At 46.9% G+C, this 25,011-nt stretch overlaps 2 protein-coding genes and 1 pseudogene across 2 annotated transcripts in view; 2 read left to right on the forward strand and 1 right to left on the reverse strand.

The window, feature by feature from the left end:
- The window catches only part of lrmp (lymphoid-restricted membrane protein), a 165,995-nt gene extending 158,736 nt beyond the window's left edge, over positions 1–7,259 (forward strand). Inside the window, exons 36-38 of the mRNA XM_070896766.1 lie at positions 1,141–1,251; positions 3,638–3,751; positions 6,540–7,259. Coding sequence (XP_070752867.1) covers positions 1,141–1,251; positions 3,638–3,751; positions 6,540–6,783 — 469 coding nt within the window. The 3' untranslated portion in view covers positions 6,784–7,259. The remainder of the gene's footprint in view (positions 1–1,140; positions 1,252–3,637; positions 3,752–6,539) is intronic.
- The window catches only part of dnai7 (dynein axonemal intermediate chain 7), a 125,656-nt gene continuing 107,751 nt past the window's right edge, over positions 7,107–25,011 (reverse strand). Inside the window, exons 14-16 of the mRNA XM_070896767.1 lie at positions 17,763–17,921; positions 8,800–8,913; positions 7,107–7,517 (exon numbers count right to left, since the gene is read on the reverse strand). Coding sequence (XP_070752868.1) covers positions 7,230–7,517; positions 8,800–8,913; positions 17,763–17,921 — 561 coding nt within the window. The 3' untranslated portion in view covers positions 7,107–7,229. The remainder of the gene's footprint in view (positions 7,518–8,799; positions 8,914–17,762; positions 17,922–25,011) is intronic.
- Positions 9,333–9,571, forward strand: LOC139279131 (U2 spliceosomal RNA; annotated as a pseudogene).

Below are 25,011 nucleotides of genomic sequence, written 5' to 3' on the forward strand. Positions count from 1 at the left end.
AAGTGGTATGGGGAAAAAGCGTGAATATGGTGGAGAGATAGAGGATCAGCCATGATCATATTGAATGGCGGAGCAGACTCAAAGGGCCGAATGGCCGCCTGCTGCTCGTATTTTCTATGTTTCTATGGAAGATCTGTATAAGGTTGGAATAACTTGTATTTACTTATGGGGTAGATTTTGGGCCATAATTTGCGGCCCATACGGGCAAGAACGAGGTGCGTACGTTTAGGCAAATTTGCACTGAATGCAATATACAGGCACATTTCTGCTGAAGGCACTGTCCAATGGAGAAGATGCTCAACCCATTAAAACTCATCTTCAAAGCTCTATTAACTTCTGAGTTTAAAAAAAAAAGCTAGCTCCACTGACTACTTCAATTTGCATTTTGGTTCCAATTAGCATGCACTAAATCCCGGAACTTGCAATCTGTGAAGAATTCTCTTGACTGGTCCAACGCATCCCCAGGAAAAGGCCATCCGCTATTTGCCCAACCTCTGTTCAGCGAATGCCCGTGAGACTCTTGCGCCTGGTAAAAACACCGGGCGGGGCGGACGTCAGGTGGTCAAGCTACCACCACCTGTTTAACGCCCAGAAGGAAAAGTTTAAAACCCACCCCATGGTGAAATGGCCTGGCGTACATCCCAGCATAGTAAATTGCTATGCCCAAGAGGGTGTAGCTTATCTTAAGATCCTTTTCAAAACCAGTCTGCAACAATGTTCAGCTGCATCAAAACCTGCGCGCACCTTCGTGCAGTGTTAGTTTTGTTTTTTGTTTTGTATTTCACGAACATCACAATTCTGACCCTTGCACGGCAGATTGGGTTCAAGTAAGAAAGTTTGATGCCGTCTTTCTAAAACCGAACAGGTTTTTAAAAAAAAAACTTATCAGTTTCTGAAATTCAAAGCCGAAAATACTGGAAATACTCAACAGGTCAGGCAGCATCTGCACAGAGAGAAACAAGAGTTAAAGCATCCCCCAGGGTGGAGAGAAACAGAGTTCCAGCATCCGCAGCATTTTGCTTTTGTATTCGTGTTGGCTTCGGAGGTTTGACTGTGCAGCAGAATTGAAACGGCGCTTATTTAAAGTTTGACAATTTAAAAAAAAATTTAAATCCCTCCATTTTTTTTTTTCTGGCTTAGGAAATTTTTGGGCCGAAAAGAAAATGATCCTTCCACATCCCGGCCAACACTACATCGATTTATCAGCTCCTGTACCTGGGGAGAGAAGGAAAGTCGACTGGTGAATAAAGGGTGAGCCCCTAATTCTCAATTCCACTTTCCCTCCATGTAAAACGTCCAGGTAGAAATCTTCCTTAAAGAATTCTTTTAGATGGTGGGTTAGAATTTCCTCCAGTTGAACATTGGGAAGACTGAGGCTGTTATTTCTCCCTCGTGTCAGTTGTGGCTCAGTGAGTAGCACCCTTGCCTGAGTCAGAAGGTTGTGGGTTCAAGTCCCGCTCTAGAGACTTGAGCAGTCAATCTAGGCTGACAGTCCAGTGGAGCACTGCACTGTCAGAGGTGCTGTCTTTCAGATGAGATGTTAAACTGTGCAGCAGAGCAGGTCTCCAGTCGTCTTGGTTAATCCTTGCCACTGTCAAGCCCGTGTGGTGGCTGGTGTGCAACGGCCACCACAGGTTTAAAAAAAAATCCAGGCACAGACATCTTCCACCCTCTCAATTGGAGTTCGGGTCCTTCATCGAAACACCCGTGAACTCGTGGAAGCAAGTCATCCTCGTTCGAGGGACTGTCGATGATGATTAACCAAGGCCCTGGTCTGCCCTCGGGTGGATGTAAAAGATCCCATGGCACTATTCGAAGAGCAGGGGATGCTTGGTGTCTCTTTCCACCCAGTGCTGAGCTTCAACCTCCTGTCCTGTCCATCACTAAGCTGGCTTACTTGTGCTACATACTCTCCCTCAAATGTAAAACCGTAGCCATAATGCAGAAAGACTCTTCACGTCCTTGTCCCTACCTATCTCAGTGACCATCTCCAGTCCCATTTCCTCTTGGTTCCCTGACTGTCCATGCGTGGCCTCCTTCCCCCAGCCCACCGTCACACAACTGATGTCGGTACCTTCAGTCCTCATGACCTTGCTCTCTGGAGCCCCTCCACCCTTCTCCCCTTGTGTCCTCTAAAAGTCATCTCAAAATCCAGCTTATAGGCCAAGCTTCTAGTCACCTCTCCTAACTGTGTCTCAAAGACTCATAGAATTGAACCGTAAAATAGAATCATAAAATAGAACTGCACAGAAGGAGGCCATTTGGCCCATTGAGTCTGTGCTGGCATTTACAAAAAGCAATCCAGTTAGTCCCACTCCCCTGCTCTTTCCTCAGATCCCTGCAATTGTTTCCCTTCAAGTATTTATCCAATTTCCTTTTGAAGGCTGCTATTGAATCTGTATCCTGTATCCATTGCCCTATCGGTCAGTGCATTCCAAATCCTAATCACTTGTTACGTTTTTAAAAACAAAAATTGTTTTTCTTCATGTCTCTGGTTCTTTTGCCAATCACCTTGAATCTGTGCCCTCTGGTTATCAACCCTACAGCCATTGGAAACCGTTTCTCTTTATTTACCCCAGCTAAATCCTTCATGATTTAGAACACCTCTATCAGCTCTCCTCTTAGCCTTCTCAGCTCTAAGGAGAACAACCCCAGCTTCTCCCATCTATTCACATTACTGTATTCCCTCATCCCGCGACCAATTCCAGTAAATCTCGACTGTACCCTCTCCAAAGCCTTTGCACCCTTCCTAAAGTCCGGTGCCCAGAATTGGACACAATACTCCAGTGGCCGAACTAGTGTATTATGTAGGTTTAGCAAAACTTACTGCCGTTTGTGTACTCTGCCTCTCTCTTTATAAAGTTCAGGGTCCCATATGCTTTATTAATTGCTTTATTAACTGTTAACCTGTCCTGCCATCTTCAAATAAAACAACATGGTGGAAACACTCAGCAGGTCAGGCAGCATTTGTGGAGAGAAGAACAGAGTTAACGTTTCAGGTCGATGACCCTTCGTCAGAACTGGCAACTTCAATGATTCGTGCACAAGCACCCCAAGTGTCTCTCTCCCTGCACTCCCTACCATAAAATTGTACCATTTAGCATGTATTGTCTCAGTTGTCTTACCAAATTGTATCACCTCCCACTTTTCTGCATTGAATTTCATCTACCATGTGTCCACCCATTCCACCAGCCTATCTATCCTCACTGTTTACTACACTTCCAAGTTTTGTCATCTGCAAATTTCGAACTTGTGCCCCGTTCCCCAAGTTCAAGTCATTAATGTATACCAAAAGCAGCAGTGGTCCCAATACTGAACCTTCAGAAACTACACTGTGTTTTGCTTCCCTCCAGTCCAAAAAACAGCCATTCACCACAACTCTGTTTTCGATCCCTCTGTTCCCCTTCTTTTCCTAAAGTGCTTTGGAATATTTTTCCTATATTAAAGGAATATATAAGTGCAAGTTACCCTCTAAACTAGTGGAAAATAGTTGCATATAAAGTCAAATAAATCTTAGCGTGCATTTACACTTGTGCCAAGTTGATCAAACACCAAATGACATTGTTTGGCAACTTATCTGTGAGCTGCCTATTGTGAGTTACGAATCTGAAACTAAACTGAAATTGTTGCTACACAGCAGCACTATTCCAGGACTTCAAGTTCAAGATGAGGAAGAAAAAGCAGAGACAGCGGAAGAAGCTATGTTAACAGAATCCAAAAATAACTATCCAAATGTTGAACCATGTGCAGTGTAAGTATATTGTTAACTGTGCTAAAACTCATGGCTTCTGATAATAGTTCAGCTAACAGTTCATGGCAAATAAAAGGCAAATGTCTTGTATTTGGTCCAGCGAAATCTATTTCAATGTGGGTGGTCACAACTAGTAGTTAAATAATAATCGGACTAGTTATGGTGGCTGTATAATAATCGGACTAATTATGCAAATGTGAAGAACAAACTCGGGTTTAGTAAGCCGCATAGATTGGGAATTTTCCTTTTTACCATATGAACATCTAACCTGTCCCACGCAAACTGCTGTGCATTGTGCATCACAACACAAACAGTCCCCACCCTACCTGGAAGCATATGAGCACCTGGGAGCAGCAAAAAACAGATTAAAAAAATGTAAAGGGAGGGGGAGGAGTCTGGAAAATTTCAGGTGATACCTCAGATGATCAAAACTCATCCAGTAGATCCCTCTGGCCCTAATTAATGTCATACAGTCCCTATCTTTTGCAGGAGGTGCTCGCCGCCTAAGGCAGACAGATCCAGCTCTCGCTTGAAGGAATTGCAGTATGATTTATTAGAACCTGCAGCACTGAATATACTTTGCTGCTAAATGCTGCTTGTCTAGCCCGTGAAGCAATTTCCATTTGCAGTTCTTTTTGCATTGCAGCCAAACAGTCACGAGAGTAAGCTAGCTGGGCTTCTGCATGCTCTCATGTATTTTGTAACGTGCAGCTGGTCTTCCTGTGAATTCGGTACACTAGGGTGGCCTGAGGTTCTGCTTGTGCAAGGGTTTGGCTGTGACGTTTTGGCCAGTGTGCATGTGTAGGGTAACGATGTAATACCGTGAAAATAATCGAGACTGCATGTATGATGACCTGGTGATGCAATGGCTCCATCATCAGCATCATCATCATCGGCAGTCCCTCCGAATCAAGGAAGACTTGCTTCCACTCTTAAAATTAGTCCTTGGGTGGCTGAACAGTCCAATACGAGAGCCACAGTCCCTATCACAGGTGGGACAGATAGTCATTGAGGGTGGGACAGGTTTGCCGCACGCTCTTTCCGCTGCCTGCGCTTGATTTCTGCATGCTCTCGGCGATGAGACACGAGGTGCTCAGCGCCCTGCCAGATGCACTTCCTCCACCCAGGGCGGTCTTTGGCCAGGGACTCCCAGGTGTCAGTGGGGATGTCGCACTTTCTCAGGGAAGCTTTGAGGGTGTCCTTGTAATGTTTCCTCTGCCCACCTTTGACTCGTTTGCTGTGAAGGAGTTCCGAATAGAGCGCTTGCTTTGGGAGTCTCGTGTCTGGCATGCAGACAATGTGGCCCTCCCAGCAGAGCTGATCAAGTGTGGTCAGTGCTTCGATGCTGGGGATGTTGGCCTGGTCGAGGATGCTAATGTTGGTGCATCTGTCCTCCCGGGGGATCTTGCATAATCACTGCAGTACACTGCTGCATCTATTGCCCCTAGTAAGACCAGCAGCAGCCAGAAAGTACTGGTCGTCTTCACTGCTGGCCTAGAAACAATTCTTGTAGGTTTTCCTAGATGTGTGGCTTAATTTCCTTCACCCCACCATTGATGGCCTTGCCTTCAGCTATCTAGGTCCGCAGCTCTGGAATTCCCTCCCTAAACCTCTCCGCCCCTCTCTCTCCTTTTAAGTCGCTCTTTAAAACCGACCTTTTTGACCAAACTTTTGGTCTCTTGTCCTAATAATCTCTGTGGCTCAGTGTCAAATTTTGTTAATTCTCCTGTGAAGCTTGGGAAATTTTGCTAAGTTAAAGGTGCTGTATAAATGCAAGTTGTTTGTTATGGGTGCTGGTGGACAAACAGCAATATAAAAGCTTCCTTTATACTGTGAGGGTTTGCAGTGCCAATTCCCAAATATCAGTAACCCATTTCTGATGAGTTGACATGAATAATTATGATGGGGGAGATTGAGAAAGAGAGCATTACAGTTTTCAAAACTGTAGTAGCGATTCCGAGAACATATTACTTTGCCATTCACTTTGCACCCAGCTCCTTCTGAACCTCTGCATGTTGTCTCCTCTCTAGACCTTCATGTCAAACTAGTGATCGTGTTGATCTTGATGGTATTATTTGTGTTTCCACGGAGGGGGATGGAGCTAAAATAAAACCATGGAAATGCACAACAGGTCTGTCAGCATCTGTGCAGAGAAGATGTGGCTTAACATTTTAGATGTAGGCCATTCTTTGGAACCCAGGAGTTCCAATGAAAGAAGTCCACCTAAAATGTCAACCCTCCTTTTTCTTCGACAGACCTGATGTGTTTTTCATGTTAACATAAGAATTACGGCCCCTCGAGCCTGCTCTGCCATTCAATATCATGATCGAACTTCTACACCACTCCACTCTTCCGCCCAATCCTCATATCCCGTGATTCCCATGGTGCCCAAAAATCTCAAGTCTCTGTCTTGAATATAGAAAGTAAGGAAGAAAGACTTGGATTTATATAGCACTTTTTAATGACCACCGGATGTCTCAAAGCACTTTACAGCCAATGGAGTGTAGTTACTGTTGTAATGTAGGAACTATACTCCGACTGTGCATCTTTTCCAGCATTTAAACATTTTTCCTCTATTTTGGGTTTGATTTGAGTTCGTACGCGAGGGAGGAGGTTGTGTTTGTGTGTGTAAGGAGTGGGATGGGGAGGTTGCCCCGGAGTGGGGGGGATGGGGAGTCTATTGGGGGGGGGGGGGGGGGGGATGGAGAGGCTGCGGGGGGTGGGATGCGGAGATTGGTGTGTGTGAGATGTATGGCTTGACCTATCGATCTTTTACTTTTTCCCCCAGTTACAGAGGGATATCGCCCCATCTAGTCGAATTGTGGGATACATTTTCCAAAAGCGACCGAGGACCCTGGCTGCCAGTGATACTCCTCTTCTCACTCAGCGTCTTGGGTAGCTTTCTCATTGGCTGGTCTTTCCACACATCTGTCGACGCTGCCACTGTGGGCACCGGGGACTCTTGGAAAGCGGTGCAGCAATTTCTGTGGCCTTACGCAGGACTTCGTCATAACGGACAACCACCTGTATAACCAACCGTTCCATCTCCCATACAAGTGGGCTCCAACTGAGAATTCTGTTGACTCCAAATCCAGTAGCTTGTTTTTAATTAGAATAAATTGTTTCAGATTTTAGTCACGACAAATCATGTCACACAATAAAAGCATTAAATATTGAACAAAACACTCCCTTTCTTTTATATATTGCTGGATTGTTTCTACATATAAAGACTTTTTTTTTAAACTATGCAAAATGGATTTTTTTTTAACGATAGCTGTTCAACTCTAATATTTTGCATGTTAAAGGCAACTTTAGTCACTAAAATAGGTCAAATATTTGGGGCATTCTTCACATGATGTTCTCAATCGCTGAGAGTTTTTAATGGACAAAATTTAATGTGAAAAGCAACGGTATGAAAATTCGTCTGTAAACCTAATAAATTTAAATGTTCCTGTGAAAATCGTACTCAATAAAGTCTTCAATGGTCCTGCATTGTGTGAGAGAACAGCTTCGTGGCCTCCAGCATTTCATTCACAGAAGTAAAAAAGAGGTGGTTGGTGTTTAGGATTCTCTCCTTTGCTGCATCACTGGCCACACCCTTCATCATGTGGTACAAGTTGGAGTAAAGCTCGGCATTTTCAGCAATTTCATTTGACAGTTCTTCACTGGATTCCTTCATCTTGAGCTTGTGAGATCTCTCGGTTCGTGACATGTAAACAGACCAGTCATCGTCTGCTACCATCTCGCCATTTAGATTTTCACAGGCCTGTGGTTCAACAGAAGAAAATGCAGGTACCGCTTTGTAAAGTCATCTGAGCTAGGAATGTGTAGCATTAGTTTGTCCCTACGCAGGTTACATACATCCATTCAAATGACTATCAGGAATTTGTGTGCAGTTACATTCAAATGAAGGGCTTGCTGACACACTCATCTCTGTCCTCTGCTGCCAGCTTAAATGACTGAAAGCTGGTCTAAAATGCCCACTTGTGTTTAAATATCAGATTTTTATGCAGTTAATCAATGCTAAATTAGATATCAACCCTATGAAAAATGGAAGATTTGAATAGTGAAGGGTATTGCCTAATACTATGCAAAAAATCTTCTCCATGTATATCAGGCTGACCTAGTGGCTGCCATTTTTACTGGGGAGGGTGGGTGGATGGGGTGGCCCCCGCCCCGGGATCTGAATGAGAGACCCAGCCCAATTTAACTCCCCGCCTAATTTAAGTATTGCAGCACTGCCTTGCATGAAATGGGCGGGGCCGGCGCTTAAGTGTAAAATGGGTCGGGAGCCTGAGGACGGCGAGGACACAAGAACAGTCTGCGGCCTAACCTTGGCGCTGGTCGTGGGCAATGGCAACCAATGCCAGCGCAGAGGCAAGGCCAGGGCTGGGGGAGGCCCAAGGACTTCTTGCAGGACCTGGAGAGGAGAGCACCCCTGCTCCTCCTAGCCCACAAGGAGTTCTCTCATAATTTTTTTTTAAATAGAACTCCCCATGGCCTATTCTGGCTAGTCAGCGTCTCCCGCCATGGGGGGAGGGGGGGGGTCTGGATCCGCACAGTGCAACCTCCCCCAACCCCCACCTTCCAGACACTGTTTTGATTGTCGCAGTGCCGATTATGTCATCGGGACCCAACATTTGAATGTAGAGCAGGGCCCCGCCTGCCTGTAGCAGGAAGCTCGGCCAGCGAGATCATCGGTGTAGGTGGAATGGCGCGACCTCGGGCTGGGAAGTGGACTCGGCCTGTACCCAACCCCCTCCAACCCATCCACCGTTCTCGCTTGGTGAGGGGGGGCGGTTAATATCTAGGCCATTGAGATGTTCAAAGAATGAACATATTTGAATTACAATAGCCCAGTGTCAAAATGCAATAGTGTTAAATGATTATTGAGCAGTAAATAATTATTAATTTTTTTTTTTAATGTTTATTTTAATGGTCGCCTGTCCTGATTATGTCCTCCTTTGGCTCGGTGTGAATATTTGTCTGATTACGCTAGTCTAAATCGTTTGATTATGTTAAAGGCGCTATGTTATTGCTGTATTTACCTGAAAAATGATCTCTTCATAGTCAGAGAATAAGTTCCATTTACTCCATTTAAAAGCCATCGCAGAGATCACAAGGGCCATCTGTGTATACATGTCCAGCTCTAGCTGCTTGTTCTGTGGTACAAAAATACATTTTCAAATTGATCAAAACCCACACTCCAGACTATGATGGGCTGAACATGCACCCCCGTTGTCCGGAGACAGTCCCTGGATCAGGTACTGTGTCCCCGAGCAAACCAGGGCCCTGGTTCACAAGACTCATCCACTAAATGTACCCCACATAACCGGAGCTGTTAGTTTGTGGCTCTTAGGCTCTCCTCTCGTCCCTCTAATCGGTGATCTCCCACACCCCACGATTGGGCACTCAGTCATGGGGAGGGGGGTGACCTCAATCATGGGGGAGGGTGTCAGGTGTGACCTCCGTCACTGGAATGGGTCAGATGTTTGAATGTTTCAATAGTGAGAGTCACATTTGCGGTAATTATGCGTACATTTGTGTTGCATGTGTAGTGTATATGTTCAACTGTTAAAATATCGCTTCTCGGCCTTTTGGCTAAGATCATGCGTAACTGACCTGACAGGGGAGTAGCCACCATGACCTCCGGGTGGTTCTCCCTGGATCAGGAAGGTATATGCTTGCTTTTTTGGAAACAGGAGGTGGGTGGGGTGGCTTGACCCATCCACCTCCACGGAGGTGTGTGGGGGACCTGACCCATCCACCTCCATGGCACGAACCTGGTATTGCAGTACTTCCAGGAACGGTGCAGTGGCTTAGGCCTTTTGGCTAAGAGCATTGGCGCAGAGTGATCCTTGGCGTGTGCAAGGTGACCTCTGGCGTTTGTGATTTGACAAAGAATTGGAACGATTGGCTACGAATTTCAAAAAAAAAAAATAAATAAATAAAAAAAAATATGTTCAACTGTTAAAATATATGCTGCTAAAAAAAATTATATCACAGCGCTGCACAACTTCCATTTTCCATCCTGGCTAATTTGCTGTGTTTCCACTCTGTGTCCTTGGTTTGGAAAATATGGTCACCCTAGGCTTATGACCTTTACTTGGTGATGATAATTCCTTTGTTACATCAACAGTCAGCAACCTCGGTGTCCTGCTTGACCTAGAACCGACCTTTAAATCCCATATTCTAGCCAACGCCAAGGCCACTACCTTTCACATCTAACATTGCCTACTTCATAGAATCATAGCATCTTACTGCACAGGAGACCATTTGCCCTGTCACGCCTGTACCTCTTTGAAAGAGCTGTCTAATTTAGTCCCACATTTTTCCCCATAACCCTGCAAATTTTGCTCTTTTGTCCTTTCTCACTCCTCCTGCAGCTCAAGCCCTTATCCACACTTCTGTCACTTCTGACTTGATTTCTTGCAGTCTGCCTCCCACGTTCTACCCAAACTCCCTGTCCAAAACCCTGCTAACTGTACCCTGTCCTGTACTTTTCTGTTGCCCATCACTCCAAAACCTTACCAATTTGCAATGGCATCTTATTTCCCCCAATGTATAAGTTGCAATATCTTCGTCTACAAAGAATTGTGCACCTTATGCTGTGAGCTCCTCCACTTTTATGTCCCATCAAGAACCCTTTATTCTGACAAAACTGTAGACTCGTGTACATTGCCCCTTCTCCCTCGGCCACTGGTGAGAGCTTCCATTCCTTACCCCTGCTCTCTCCATAAACCACTCTCCATTGCTTCCTCGCTCTCTGCCTCAACATCTTATCTGTTTGAGCCTGATTTTCATCTCTTCTACCTTCCCACTCTGTCCCTTACCTACCCCATGCTTATTCCCTGTAACTCCTCTGAAGTGCCTGGGGATGTTCTCTAAATATAAACACAAGATTGTTAACTAATTATAGAATCTTACAGAACAGTAGGCGGCCATTCAGCCCATTGTGCCTGTGTCAGCGCTTTGGAAGAGCGATCCAATTAGTTCCACTCCCCTCTTTCCCCGAGCCCTGCAAATTGTCCTATTCTACTATATATCCAATTCTCTCTTGAAAGTTTCTATTGAATCTGCTTCCACCACCCTGTCAGGCAGTGCATTCCAGATCGTGACAACTGTCGTCATGACCAATAATGACCATTAATGTGCTTAAAACTGTTTTGAGGAAAATTTGTGTTCCAGCCACATTTTAATGTATGCATAAGTTTCCTGAAACTTCATTCAGAAGAAAATTCAAAACTGAGATTTCCCAAGAATTATTGAGGGGATAATTATTAATTGCTGTTTACCTACATTGCATTTTGTCCTTTTATTCCAAAAAATACACCAGGGATGGTTCACAAAAATATTTTCTAGTCTTACCTTGGTATCTTGCAATTTCCAAGATTAAATGTTAAATTTAAACTTGTCTGACATTTTATTTTCTCATTTGTCAACCTCCTGGCCCCTGCAAATACAGCAGCAGCGTTCTTCAGGCAGTGATGTTCCTGCTGAAAGGTGCAAAATTCACAAGAAACCCCCCCTGTGTTTGGGCTCATTCGAAAGGAAATTTAATTTGGGACTATCTACCGAAAAGTTTGGAACTCTAAAGTGCTTATAGAAGAAACTACAAACTTTAATAACATTTTGGATTTTAAAAGACAAACTCAAGGCTGTGGGCGTACCGACGGAACTAGCAGGAGACAGTCTAATTAAGTGAAGCTACCTGGGTGTGAGGACTGAGTTAACCTGTCTGGAAGAATGAATGTTTGAAAATCCTTCCCCCATAAGAAACATTAACATCACAAAATCACCCAGAGGTAGCTACCCATCAACATGGGTCTGGACAACCACTTCAGCATATACATCACAGAGGCCCAATCCAGCCTGTATGCGAAAGACTAAGCACAAAAAGACATTGCAATTACCAAACTAATTTCCATCAGGAAACAGTTTTCGAACATCAACTCACTCAAAAATTATCAACTTTTAACGAGCCCGACAAAATATTACAAAGAAGAGCCAAGCCTGCCAAAATTATACAAAGGATTTTGAACAGATTTGGTGGCAAGATTAGAACACTGAAATCGTATAAGTGGCCCCTGTTTTCAAGAGGTTAGGTGGTTGCTAGGTAGCTACAAGGCTGCTACTACCGCAGATGACACTGACTGACAGACGAATACCACACTACGCTGTGTCAAGACAAGGAGCGAAACCAACGCAACAGTTGTAAACTAACTTCTCCAGCCTCAAAGACCTGAAGGAAGGAAGAACATCACCACCGCAGCAGTGACCGACCACAGTCAATGTGGTATCAAGGGAAAAACAACCGCAATCTACCTTTAACTATCAAAAGGATTGGTAAGCATAGTCTCTGCCTGACCTGGAGTCTAACCTGGCTAGAATTAGGTATTGGGAGATATAATTTATTGTAACCCCCTTTGAATGTGTAGTGCATGGTTCTTTTGTTGTATTCCTGACACAGATGAGACTGCATACAGGGAGGTTAAAATAACAGTGACCTCAGTCTTTATTAAGACACTCCAGAGTGAGGAACAGGCCTGAGGGACTGGTTTATATACAGTGCTCCCAAGGGATGCTGGGACTTCAGGGGATGCACTCCCTGGTGGCAGAACATGGGAGTGCATGCTTTACAGATACACATCTTTATTAGTGATTTTAAGTTTGACCTTGTACCTTGTATTGTCCTTTATTAGTGATTGTAAGTTTGGCCTTGTATTTTCTTACTAGAGTAATAAGCCTTTCCCTGATTGTAATAAAACAAAGTTCTTTGCATCAAACCAGTGTCCTTTGCACTTTTATCGCACCCCCCAAATAAATCCAGAGTACAGAACCCAAGGGAGTGGGAACGATTCGAACCGTTCAAGTTCGTCAGAAGGGAACCTGACCTCCTCATAGAGAACACCCCCCTTACACTGTGCTAATTTTCAACAGTATTGCTCCGAAATAATGGTACAGAAATGCTGAATAGGGTTTGAATTGCAAGACCCCGACTGAAGTTTGTCTACCAATGGGTAGAGTTTGCTCTGCGCAAGTTGTCTGGGTCCTGAGTGGCCTGACCAGCGGGCCTTAAAGGGGCCGCTGAACGCCACTCGAAACACAGCCAGAGAGCGAACTTCCTATGAGGTTACATTCGAACTTTCTATGAGGTGGAACCAGGAGGGGCAGAAGTAAGGGGTTCGGCCGGGCCAAGGCCAGCCTTTCTTTGCGACGCTTCACCTCCCCACCGCAGTGCAGCTCGCTGGTCACGGCCTGAACAGCCATTGGCGTCCACAGCTCAACTGTTTCATGCACGTGAGGCCGGAGGCCAAGTAAGTTTTGATCGGGGGAAGGAACTGGTTTGCTGACTCGCCACCACTTTTGAGCGCAGCTCCAATTTCCCAGCCATAGACTGGATAGTGACTTTGAACGGTAAGTAGCCTCATCCCCCCCCCCCCACACGATACTGTCCTTCCTCTTCAAGAACATAAGAAATAGGAGCAGGAGTCGGCCATTTGGCCCCTCGAGCCTGCTCCGCCATTCAGTAAGATCATGGCTGATCTGATCCTGGCCTCAACTCCTCTTCCTTGCCCACTCCCCATAACCCTTGACTCCTTTATGGCGGAGCAGGCTCGAGAGGCCATATGGCCTACTCCTGCTCCGATTATGTTCTTATCACTCACAAACCAGTTCAAAAAGGTTCCATCAGAAAATGAAATGCATTGTAACACTTTGCTGTGGTGCACTTTCTGCGTTTTTATTAAACTGAAATTTCTGTCCGCAGCTTATATTGTCACCCGGTCCCAAAATCTGGATCGGTTTAGGTTCAGTTGTGTTTCCCACTGGAAGTGGATTTCTTCAGTTTAGATTGGTTATACTGATTCTGTGCTGAGGTTAAATATTTTCTACTTTGTGTGTGCTGCGTGCCGGGATTGCCCAGAGTATGTCCGAACCAATGCATTAATGTTGCATGTGTCATCACATGATGCATGACATGGCACTGAATCCAGATTCTGGTTATACTGAGCCAGGATGCTTGGCACACTAGGCAGAAGCAAATGCATTGTGCTATTCCTTTATTTGACAAACCCTTCTGATGCTACTGCTGCAGTTTTGGGAGCTGGAGCAGCTCCACAATCCAGTCCCTAGCATTGTGGTATCCATCGTCATAGGCAGTCCCTCAAAGTGAGGATGACTTGCTTCCACGGCAAAAAGGGATGAGTTCACAGGTGTTTCAATGAAGGACCTAATATTTCAGATCCCAAACTAAATCTTGGAGTGGAAGATGCCTGTGCGTGGATTTTTTTCAACGTGGGGTGGCCGTTGCACACCAGCCACCACATGGGCTTGATAAAGCTAGGTCTTGGTCCAGTGGCAAAGATTACCCAAGACGACTGGAGACCTGTTCTGCTGCACGGACCTATTGCGTGCACATATCGCAGTGTGGGCTGGCCCGTGCTGCTCCAGGATCCTCGCCTCTTCTGCGCCCCAAAACTCTCGCCACTCCTGGGCCCCTGTCACTTCCCTCTACAAACTCTTGTCGCTCCTCTGTCCCGACCTCGCCACTCGTACTGTGCCTGCCCGCATTGCAATCAGCGACCTGGCTTCACAGCCGTCGCCCTCCTGCAGCACCACACACTGCTCCCTGAAGTGGCATGCTGCCGCACGCGGTTCCCTGCTGATGGTCTTGCAGGCCGGGACCGCGCCAATTTCCGGTCTAAGCAGGATTTAGCAGTACTCTAAGCAGCGGCACACTCTTGGCTGCATAAAAGCTGGTACGTATTTTAGCGCTGTGTGGAATACAGAATGGCTGCCCAGGATAAGTGAGGCAGTGGTGTGATTGTGGGATTCAGATGCTTCTCTGTTTTTGGGGATTCTGATCCCATTTATAACTTGGTAATCACTGGTTGGGTCTGATTGTTCCATTTCACACAATTGTATTTTGCAGATCCAAAAATAAATGACCCATTCGAGCAGGGGGTGGCATTTTGCATTTGAACCAAGGCCGTCCTTCCCTCCAGCTTTGATGACGTGGGTTTTGTAAACATAATGGCCCCAAGTTTCCACATGATTTGCTCCTGATTTTTAGGAGCAACTGGTGTAGAACGGAGTATCTTAGAAATCGGAATTCTCGTCATTTAGTTTGCTCCAGTTCTAGACAGTTAGAACAGTTTCACTTTGGAACAGAATTTTCTTTTCAAAAGGGGGCGTGTCCGGCCACTTACGCCTGATTTCAAAGTTTCGTGAGTGAAAACTTACTCCAAACTAACTTAGAATGGAGTAAGTGAAGATTTTTGTACGCTCGAAAAAACCTTGTCTACACTTTAGAAAATCAGGCGTAGGGAATGGTGGGGGGGGGGGTGTTTAAAGGGAAGTTTACAAAAATTAAACTTCAGTTTTACAAATAAAGAGCCATCATCAATAATAAATGATAAATACATCAATAAATCAACCAATAAATCAATCAAAAAAAATTAACAAGAAATGTTTTTTTTAAATCAATAAATAAAACATTTTCTACTTACCGACTGCAGCACCGGGAGCCCTCCAACTGCGTGCTGGGATGCCCCCCTCAGTGTGTCTCTGTCAGTGTCTCTATCTCTCTGTCTGTCTGTGTGTCTCTCATTCTCTGTCTGTCAGTGTCTGTGTTTCTGACAGCGAGAGAAGGGGGAGGGATGGGGGGGGGAGATGGATGGGGGGAGAAGGAGAAGGAGAAGGGGGGGAGAAGGAGAAGGGAGAGAAGGAGAAAGGGGAGGGAGGAAAAGGGGGGAGAGAGAAGGATTTATGGGGGGGGAAAGAGAGAGGAGGAGATTGGGGGGGGAGAGAGAGAGAAGGAGATTGGGGGGGAGAGAGAGAGAAGGAGATTGGGGGGGAGAGAGAGAGAGAAGGAGATTGGGGGGGAGAGAGAGAGAGAAGGAGATGGGGGGGGGGGAAAGAGAGAGAGAAGGAGATAGGGGGGGGGAAGAGAGAGAGAAGGAGATGGGGGGGGGGAAGAGAGAGAGAAGGAGATGGGGGGGGGGAGAGAGAGAAGGAGATGGGGGGGGGGAGAGAGAGAAGGAGATGGGGGGGGGGAGAGAGAGAAGGAGATGGGGGGGGGGAGAGAGAGAAGGAGATGGGGGGGGGGAGAGAGAGAAGGAGATGGGGGGGGAGAGAGAAGGAGATGGGGGGGGAGAGAGAAGGAGATGGGGGGGGGGGAGAGAGAAGGAGATGGGGGGGGGGGAGAGAGAAGGAGATGGGGGGGGAGAGAGAAGGAGATGGGGGGGAGAGAGAAGGAGATGGGGGGGGAGAGAGAAGGAGATGGGGGGGGAGAGAGAAGGAGATGGGGGGGGAGAGAGAAGGAGATGGGGGGGGAGAGAGAAGGAGATGGGGGGGGAGAGAGAAGGAGATGGGGGGGGAGAGAGAAGGAGATGGGGGGGGAGAGAGAAGGAGATGGGGGGGGGAGAGAGAAGGAGATGGGGGGGAGAGAGAAGGAGATGGGGGGGGAGAGAGAAGGAGATGGGGGGGGAGAGAGAAGGAGATGGGGGGGGAGAGAGAAGGAGATGGGGGGGGGAGAGAGAAGGAGATGGGGGGGGAGAGAGAAGGAGATGGGGGGGGAGAGAGAAGGAGATGGGGGGGAGAGAGAAGGAGATGGGGGGGGAGAGAGAAGGAGATGGGGGGGGAGAGAGAAGGAGATGGGGGGGGAGAGAGAAGGAGATGGGGGGGGAGAGAGAAGGAGATGGGGGGGGAGAGAGAAGGAGATGGGGGGGGAGAGAAGGAGATGGGGGGGGGGAAGGGGAGAGAGAGAAGGAGATGGGGGGGGGGAAGGGGAGAGAGAGAAGGAGATTGGGGGGGGGGAGAGAGAAGGAGATTGGGGGAGGGTGGAGAAGGAGATTGGGGGAGGGTGGAGAAGGAGATTGGGGGAGGGTGGAGAAGGAGATTGGGGGGGGAGAGAGAGGAGGAGATTGGGGGGGGGGGAGGAGAGAGAGAAGGAGATTGGGGGGGGGGAGGAGAGAGAGAAGGAGATTGGGGGGGGGAGAGAGAGAAGGAGATTGGGGGGGGGGAGAGAGAGAAGGAGATTGGGGGGGGGGAAGAGAGAAGGAGATTTGGGGGGGAGAGAGAGAAGGAGATTTGGGGGGGGTGAAGAGAGGAGATTTTGGGGGGAGAGAGAAGGAGATTTTGGGGGGGGGGAGAAAGGAGATTGGGGGGGGGAAGGAGAAGGAGAAGGGGGAGGGAGGCTGAACGGGCCGGGCCAGAGACTTTGGGCAGGGCCCGTCCCCAGCACCAGATTTACAGGTAGGTGGCGTTGGGTCGGGACGGGGTGGTGGTGGGAGGGAGGTCGGTTCGGTTCGGGTCGGAGGGAGAGGGAGGGAGGGAGAGGGAGGTCAGGTCGGATCCAGTCTGGAAGCGGGTGTCGGGTCCGGTCCGGTCCGGTCCGGGGGCGGGGGGGGAGCGGATGTCAGGTCCGGTGCGGGTGGGGGGGGAGAAGCGGGTGTCCGGTCCGGGGGCGGGGAGCGGGTGTCGGGTCCGGTCCGGAAGCGGGAGTCGAGTCAGGTCGGGAGGAAGCAGGAGCTGGCCGTGGGAGGAGCCTTATTCACGCAGCCCCAGTGAGGCCATTCGGCCAGGGCTAGGGACTGCGTGTTTCGGGCCCCTCCCACACAGTTTCGGGCGCCTGGAGCTACTGTACTTGCGCGCCCACTGTAGCGCGTATGTGCAAAGGTCCCGGCACTGTTTTCGGCGCAGGAACCTGGCTCCGCCCCCCTATAGCTCGTGCTGCGCTGCGCCGAGGGCCAGAGGACCTGCAGGGAGGTGGAGAATACGAAGGTTTTTTTTAGGCGCACTTTGTGGCGCGAAAAACGGGCGTCCAGGTCGGGACTGCGCCGTTTTAGGCGCGGCTCAAAACTTGGGCCCAATGTTCCTTCCGATCTTCAAAGTAGATGCAGAGAGTATTTCCGTTGGCACTAACCATTACTGCTGAGTTCAAATCGCAAATTGTATTAACTGACTGACCTCAACAGCTGAGAGTTGTAAAGACAAAAAGGCTGCTCACCTTTCTATTTATCCTAATGTATTTCTCTGATTCGGCTCCTGGGAAAATGTTCAGTCCTGCGTTTATCATGGAGATGATCAGAGCAGAAGCAGTCATCCACTTTCCCCTTATGTGAGAGAGATTATCCTCCAAAGGAACGGGACACAGTTGGCACAGGTCCTGTGGGTTTTAAAGAAGATTGCAGCAGTAACTAGGCACAGTCATTGAGGTAGCTTAAGAAAATAAGAACATAAGAATTAGGAGCAGGAGTAGGCCATTTGGTCGCCGAGCCTGCACCGCCATTCGTTGGCCCTGAAATCCTGGCCTTGCCGGGACCGTATGTATCCCGGTGCGACCTCGCAAAAGCCGGTTTATGGAGCGCAATCCGCATGCGCCAAGAAGCGGCTTTTCCGATCTGTCACGATATCTCTTGACAGGTCCTCCGCATCCCCGCAGCAAGGACATTCGCGCGGGCGAGACTGCGCTGTTTGCCCATCTCTTACCCAGTGAATGTCCTTCAAACTGTTGTGCCTGGTAAAAACAGGTGCATAGCCTACTTTTACCAGTGTAAGAGTTTTAAAATATATAAAAATAACATTTTAAAACACATTTTTATGTTTTAAAAACCCTGTCCACTAAGGTAAGTTTATTTTAAACCCTATTAAAATACTTTTAGCAAAAAAATATATTTTGTTTTAACTTTAATTTCAATTAATGTGAAATAATTTTTTTAAAACATTTTTATGTTGTGTTTGGGTGTTTTAGGGAGTATTCTCATTGATAGTGATGGGAGCTCCGTATCTCCGAGTTCCCATTACTATCAATGAGAATGCTGTACTGTGATTGGTTGTCCAGTCCCACGTGACTCCAGCTTCTCCGTCCGTATTTCCAAGACTGGAGTGTGCTGCGAAGCGCGGGAAGAGAAGGCCTCCGATCAGAATCAAAGGCGACTCCGGGACCACCAGGTACTTTCGCAAAAAAATTTCAGGTCGGAGGCGATCGTCCGAAGGAAGCCTCCAACCGGAATTTTAGCCCCAGTAAGATCACGGCTGATCTTCTACCTCAACTTCACTTTCCTGCACTGTCCCCATTTCCCTTGATTTCCTTAATATCCAAAAATCTATCGATCTCACCCTTGAATATACTCAACGCCTGAGCCTCCACAGCTCTCTGGGGTAGAGAATTCCAGAGATTCACCACCCTCTGAGTGAAGAAGTTTCTCCTCATCTCAGTCCTAAGACTGTGACCCCTGGTTCTGGATGCCTCAACTAGAGGAAACATCCTCCCTGCATCTACCTTGTCAAGCTCTAAGAATTTTGTATGTTTCAATGAGATCACCTCTCATTCATCTAAACTCTAGAGAATATAGGCCTAGTCTACTCAATCTCTCCTCGTAGGACAATCCCCCCATCCCAGAAATCAGTCTGGTGAACCTTCGTTATACTTGCCATAAGAGTGAGTGTATCATTCCTTGGGTAAGGAGACCAAAATTGTACACAATACTCCAGGTGCAGTCTGACCAAGGCCCTATATGTTTGTGTGCATGATTCTTTTCTACATGATGCTTGGCAAACAATGAACCAACCAGACAGGGTGGTAGGTCCACAATACACACCCAGGTGACCCTAAAACAGGGGACACATATCTTTGGAACAGAAAAGGCCAGAAACAACAAGGCTCAACAACCAGGGGGCATAGATTCAAAGTAAGCGGTAGAAGGTTCAGAGGGGATTTGAGGGGAAATTTCTTCACGCAGAGAATGGTGGGGGTCTGGAACTCGCTGCCTGAAAGGTTGGTCGAGGCAGAAACCCTCACCACATTTAAAAAGTACTTGGATGTGCGTTTGAAGTGCCGTAACCCACAGGACTACGGAGCAAGAGCTGGGAAGTGGGATTAGGCCGGATAGCTCTTTGTCGGCCGGCGTGGACGTAATGGGCCGAAATGGCCTCCTTCCGTGCTGTAAATTTCTATGATTCTACGAAAGGTGCGGTGGCATGGGTCAATGACCTTTCGTCAGAACTGGAAGATGTTAGAGATGAACAGCTTTTAAGCATAGGACGAGCCAAGGAAAGTGGGAACAGGAAAAAAACAAAAGGGTAAGTCTGTGATAGGAGTGATGAAATTACAAAATGGATGACTGTGCAAGGCACAAGGAAGCGATAATGAGAAGTGTAGAAACAAAAAATAGGTCCAGAGGAGGTGTAAATGGTTACAGGGGAATTGCAGAGGATAAAGAAAGAAAAACTTGGATTTACATAGCGCCTTTCACAACCACTGGATGTCTCAAAATGCTTTAATGTTGATTGAGGGATAAATATTGTCCAGGACACCGGGGATAACTCCCCTGCTCTTCTTCAAAATTGTGCCATGGGATCTTTTACGTGCATCTGAGAGCAGACGGGGCCCTGGCTTAACGTAGGTCCCCTGCAGTCAGATTCAGAGGAAGTCATAACTGGGAACAAAGAAATGGCAGACCAATTGAACAAGTACTTTGGTTCGGTATTCACTGAGGAGGACACAAACAACCTTCCGGATATAAAAGGGGTCGGAGGGTCTAGTAAGGAGGAGGAACTGAGGGAAATCCTTATTAGTCGGGAAATTGTGTTGGGGAAATTGATGGGATTGAAGGCCGATAAATCCCCAGGGCCTGATGGACTGCATCCCAGAGTACTTAAGGAGGTGGCCTTGGAAATAGTGGATGCATTGACAGTCATTTTCCAACATTCCATTGACTCTGGATCAGTTCCTATGGAGTGGAGGGTAGCCAATGTAACCCCACTTTTTAAAAAAGGAGGGAGAGAGATAACAGAGAATTATAGACCGGTCAGCCTGACATCGGTAGTGGGTAAAATGATGGAATCAATTATTAAGGATGTCATAGCAGCGCATTTGGAAAGAGGTGATATGATAGGTCCAAGTCAGCATGGATTTGTGAAAGGGAAATCATGCTTGACAAATCTTCTGGAATTTTTTGAGGATGTTTCCAGTAGAGTGGACAAGGGAGAAACAGTTGATGTGGTATATTTGGACTTTCAGAAGGCTTTCGACAAGGTCCCACACAAGAGATTAATGTGCAAAGTTAAAGCACATGGGATTGGGGGTAGTGTGTTGACATAGATTGAGAACTGGTTGTCAGACAGGAAGCAAAGAGTAGGAGTAAATGGGAACTTTTCAGAATGGCAGGCAGTGACTAGTGGGGTACCGCAAGGTTCTGTGCTGGGGCCCCAGATGTTTACACTGTACATTAATGATTTAGACGAGGGGATTAAATGTAGTATCTCCAAATTTGCGGATGACACTAAGTTGGGTGGCAGTGTGAGCTGCGAGGAGGATGCTATGAGGCTGCAGAGCGACTTGGATAGGTTAGGTGAGTGAGCAAATGCATGGCAGATGAAGTATAATGTGGATAAATGTGAGGTTATCCACTTTGGTGGTAAAAACAGAGAGACAGACTATTATCTGAATGGTGACAGATTAGGAAAAGGGGAGGTGCAAAGAGACCTGGGTGTCATGGTACATCAGTCATTGAAGGTTGGCATGCAGGTACAGCAGGCGGTTAAGAAAGCAAATGGCATGATGGCCTTCATAGCGAGGGGATTTGAGTACAGGGGCAGGGAGGTGTTGCTACAGTTGTACAGGGCCTTGGTGAGGCCACACCTGGAGTATTGTGTACAGTTTTGGTCTCCTAACCTGAGGAAGGACATTCTTGCTATTGAGGGAGTGCAGCGAAGGTTCACCAGACTGATTCCCGGGATGGCGGGACTGACCTATCAAGAAAGACTGGATCAACTGGGCTTGTATTCACTGGAGTTCAGAAGAATGAGAGGGGACCTCATAGAAACGTTTAAAATTCTGACGGGGTTAGACAGGTTAGATGCAGGAAGAATGTTCCCAATGTTGGGGAAGTCCAGAACCAGGGGACACAGTCTAAGGATAAGGGGTAAGCCATTTAGGACCGAGATGAGGAGAAATTTCTTCACCCAGAGAGTGGTGAACCTGTGGAATTCTCTACCACAGAAAGTTGTTGAGGCCAATTCACTAAATATATTCAAAAAGGAGTTAGATGAAGTCCTTACTACTAGGGGGATCAAGGGATATGGTGAGAAAGCAGGAATGGGGTACTGAAGTTGCATGTTCAGCCATTAACAAAATGGGTTTCTGCCACGCCCCGTGTTCCTGCCCCATCAGGCACGCGCTGACCCCTTTCCGTCCCGCGAGGGAAATTGCCCGGCAGGAGTGAAGCCGCCACCGCTCGGTGCTCCCGACAGCTTTTCCCGGTGGGAAGCTGACAGTGGCTGGGCGGCGTGTCCGCCCTTAAAGGGGAGGGCACATTGCCACGACCGCCATTTTATTTTAGTTATCGGCCGGGTCTGAAGTCGGTCTGACAATGACTGCCTGCTGTTGGGGTGGAGGGCAATTTCAGCCCCTATAGGTCTCTTCCTTTGACCTAACACTATCTTTAACTTCTTAGCCACGGTTGGACCACTTTTCCTGTAGGGTTTTGTGCCTTAAATGAATGTATATTTGTTGAAAATTATGTATTAATTCTTTAAATGCTAGCCATTGGTTGTCTACCATCATATCTTTTATTGTAGTTTCCCAATCTACCTTAGCCAACTCGCCCCTCATACCTACGTAGTTTGCTTTGTTTAGACTTAAGACCCTAATTTCTGATTTAACTAAATCACTTTCAAACTTAATATAAAATTCTATCATATTATGGTCACTCTTCCCTAAGAGCCCATTTACTACAAGGTTACTAATTCTCATTGCACAATACTAGATCTAGTCTGTTCCCTAGTTGGTTCCTCAACATACTGATCTAGAAAACTATCTTGTATACATTCTATGAATTTGTCCTCCACACTATTACTGCAAATTTAGTTTGTCCAGTCTATATGTAGATTAAAGTCCCCCATGATTACTGTATTACCCTTGTTACATGCGCCTCTAATTTCCTGATTTATACTCTTGCCTACATTACAACTACTGTTTGGGGGCCATTAAAAAACTCCCACCAATGTTTTCTGCCCCATACTTTTTCTTAGCTCCATCCAAACTGATTCCACTTCTTGATTTTCTGAGCTAAGATCCTTTCTCTCTACTCTTTCTCTTTACCCCATCCTTTATTATCAGGGCTACCCCTCCTTTTCCATTTTGACCATTTCTTCTAAAAGTTAAGTATCCTAGAATATTTAGTTCACAACCTTGGTCACTTTACAACCATGTTTCCGTAATGGCTATTAGATCAAACCTATTAATTTCTATCTGCGCTATTAATTCATCTGTTTTGTTGCGAATGCTTCGCACATTCAGATATAGTGCCTTTAGCTTTTGATTTTTTTTCTATTTGTCCTTGATGTCATCTTAGTCACTGATGCCCTATTACCTTTGTTGTTCTCTCTATCCATTCCCGACCCACCCTTACCCAAAACTCTGCTCTGCTCTAGAGCCTTAACCCGATCAAATGATTCCCTGGCACTAGAGTAAGAGTTTAGGATGGCGTTTAGGATGGAGAGACTGCTGGAGCAGGGAAAGGCCTGAGGTATCCTTGTGGGGACCGGAGGAGCGCTCCTGCAAGGAAACAGGAAAAGAGCTAAAATAACTTGCCTCGCTGGGTCTCCTCTAGCCCTGGATTTACCTCCCGAGAGAGTTTCCGCACAGACTTGGGGGTTAAGATTGTAGTCGAGTCCTGATGACATAATTGGAAACCGATTTACATATTTAAACAAGGGCCTTGCTGATATTGGGCTGGTGTCATTGGTACCTGTAACTTACAATTGCCATTGGCAGGATCGGGGTGGGAGACCAGTAGATAAGTCTCTCACTCCATTTTAACTGCTCACCCCATCCAATTTCTGAGAGACAGAGGGAATTAAAATGATCTTCCACTGACTGTCTGACCCCATGGCACTATTTCGAAGAAGAAGAACAAGGGAGATCTCCCCGGTGCCCTGGTCAGTATTTATCCCTCAAGCAGTATCACTCAAAAATAGATGATTATCACATTGCTGTTATACAGGGTCTTGATGAGACCGCACCTGGAGTGCTGTGTGCAGTTTTGGTCTCCTTACCTAAGAAAGGATATACTTGCCATAGGGGGAGTGCAGCGAAGGTTCACCAGACTGATTCCTGGGATGGCAGGACTGTCGTATGAAACATAGAAAATAGGCGCAGGTGTAGGCCATTCGGCCCTTCGAGCCTGCACCACCATTCAATAAGATCATGGCTGATCATTCCCTCAGTACCCATTTCATGCTTTCTCTCCATACCCCTTGATCCCTTTAGCTGTAAGGACCATATCTAACTCCCTCTTGAATATATCCAATGAACCGGCATCAACAACTCTGCGGTAGGGAATTCCACAGGTTAACAACTCTTTGAGTGAAGAAGTTTCTCCTCATCTCAGTCCTAAATGGCCTATCCCTTATCCTAAGACTGTGTCCCCTGGTTCTGGACTTCCCCAACATCGGAACATTCGTCCCACATCTAACCTGTCCAGTCCCATCAGAATCTTTTAGGTTTCTATGAGATCCCCTCTCATTCTTCTAAACTCCAGTGTATAAAGGCCCAGTTGATCCAGTCTCTCCTCATATGTCAGTCCTGCCATCCCGGGAATCAGTCTGGTGAATCTTCGCTGCACTCCCTCAATAGCAAGAACGTCCTTTCTCAGATTAGGAGACCAAAACTGAACACAATATTCCAGGTGAGGCCTCACCAAGGCCCTGTACAACTGCAGTAAGATCTCCCTGCTCCTATACTTAAATCCCCTAGCTATGAAGGCCAACATACCATTTGCCGCCTTCACTGCCTGCTGTACCTGATGCCAACTTTCAATGACTGATGAACCATGACACCCAGGTTTCGTTGCACCTCCTCTTTTCCTAATTAGCCTTCGTGTTTTTGCCTCCAAAATAGATAACCTCACATTTATCCACATTATACTGCATCTACCATGCATTTGCCCACACACCTAACCTGTCCAAGTCACCCTGCAGCCTCTTAGCGTCCTCCCCACAGCTCACACCGCCACCCAGTTTAGTGTCATCTGCAAAATTGGGGATATTACACTCAATTCCTTCATCTAAATTATTAATGCATATTGTAAAGAGCTGGGGTCCCAGCACTGAGCCTTGCGTCACCTCACTAGTCACTGTCTGCCATTCTGAAAAGGAACCGTTTATCGCGACTCTCTGCTTCCTGTCTGCCAACCAATTCTCTATCCACGTCAGTACATTACCCCCAATACCATGTGCTTTGATTTTGCACA

Source organism: Pristiophorus japonicus, chromosome 13 (assembly GCF_044704955.1).
Source record: "Pristiophorus japonicus isolate sPriJap1 chromosome 13, sPriJap1.hap1, whole genome shotgun sequence".
NCBI lineage: Eukaryota > Metazoa > Chordata > Chondrichthyes > Pristiophoridae > Pristiophorus > Pristiophorus japonicus.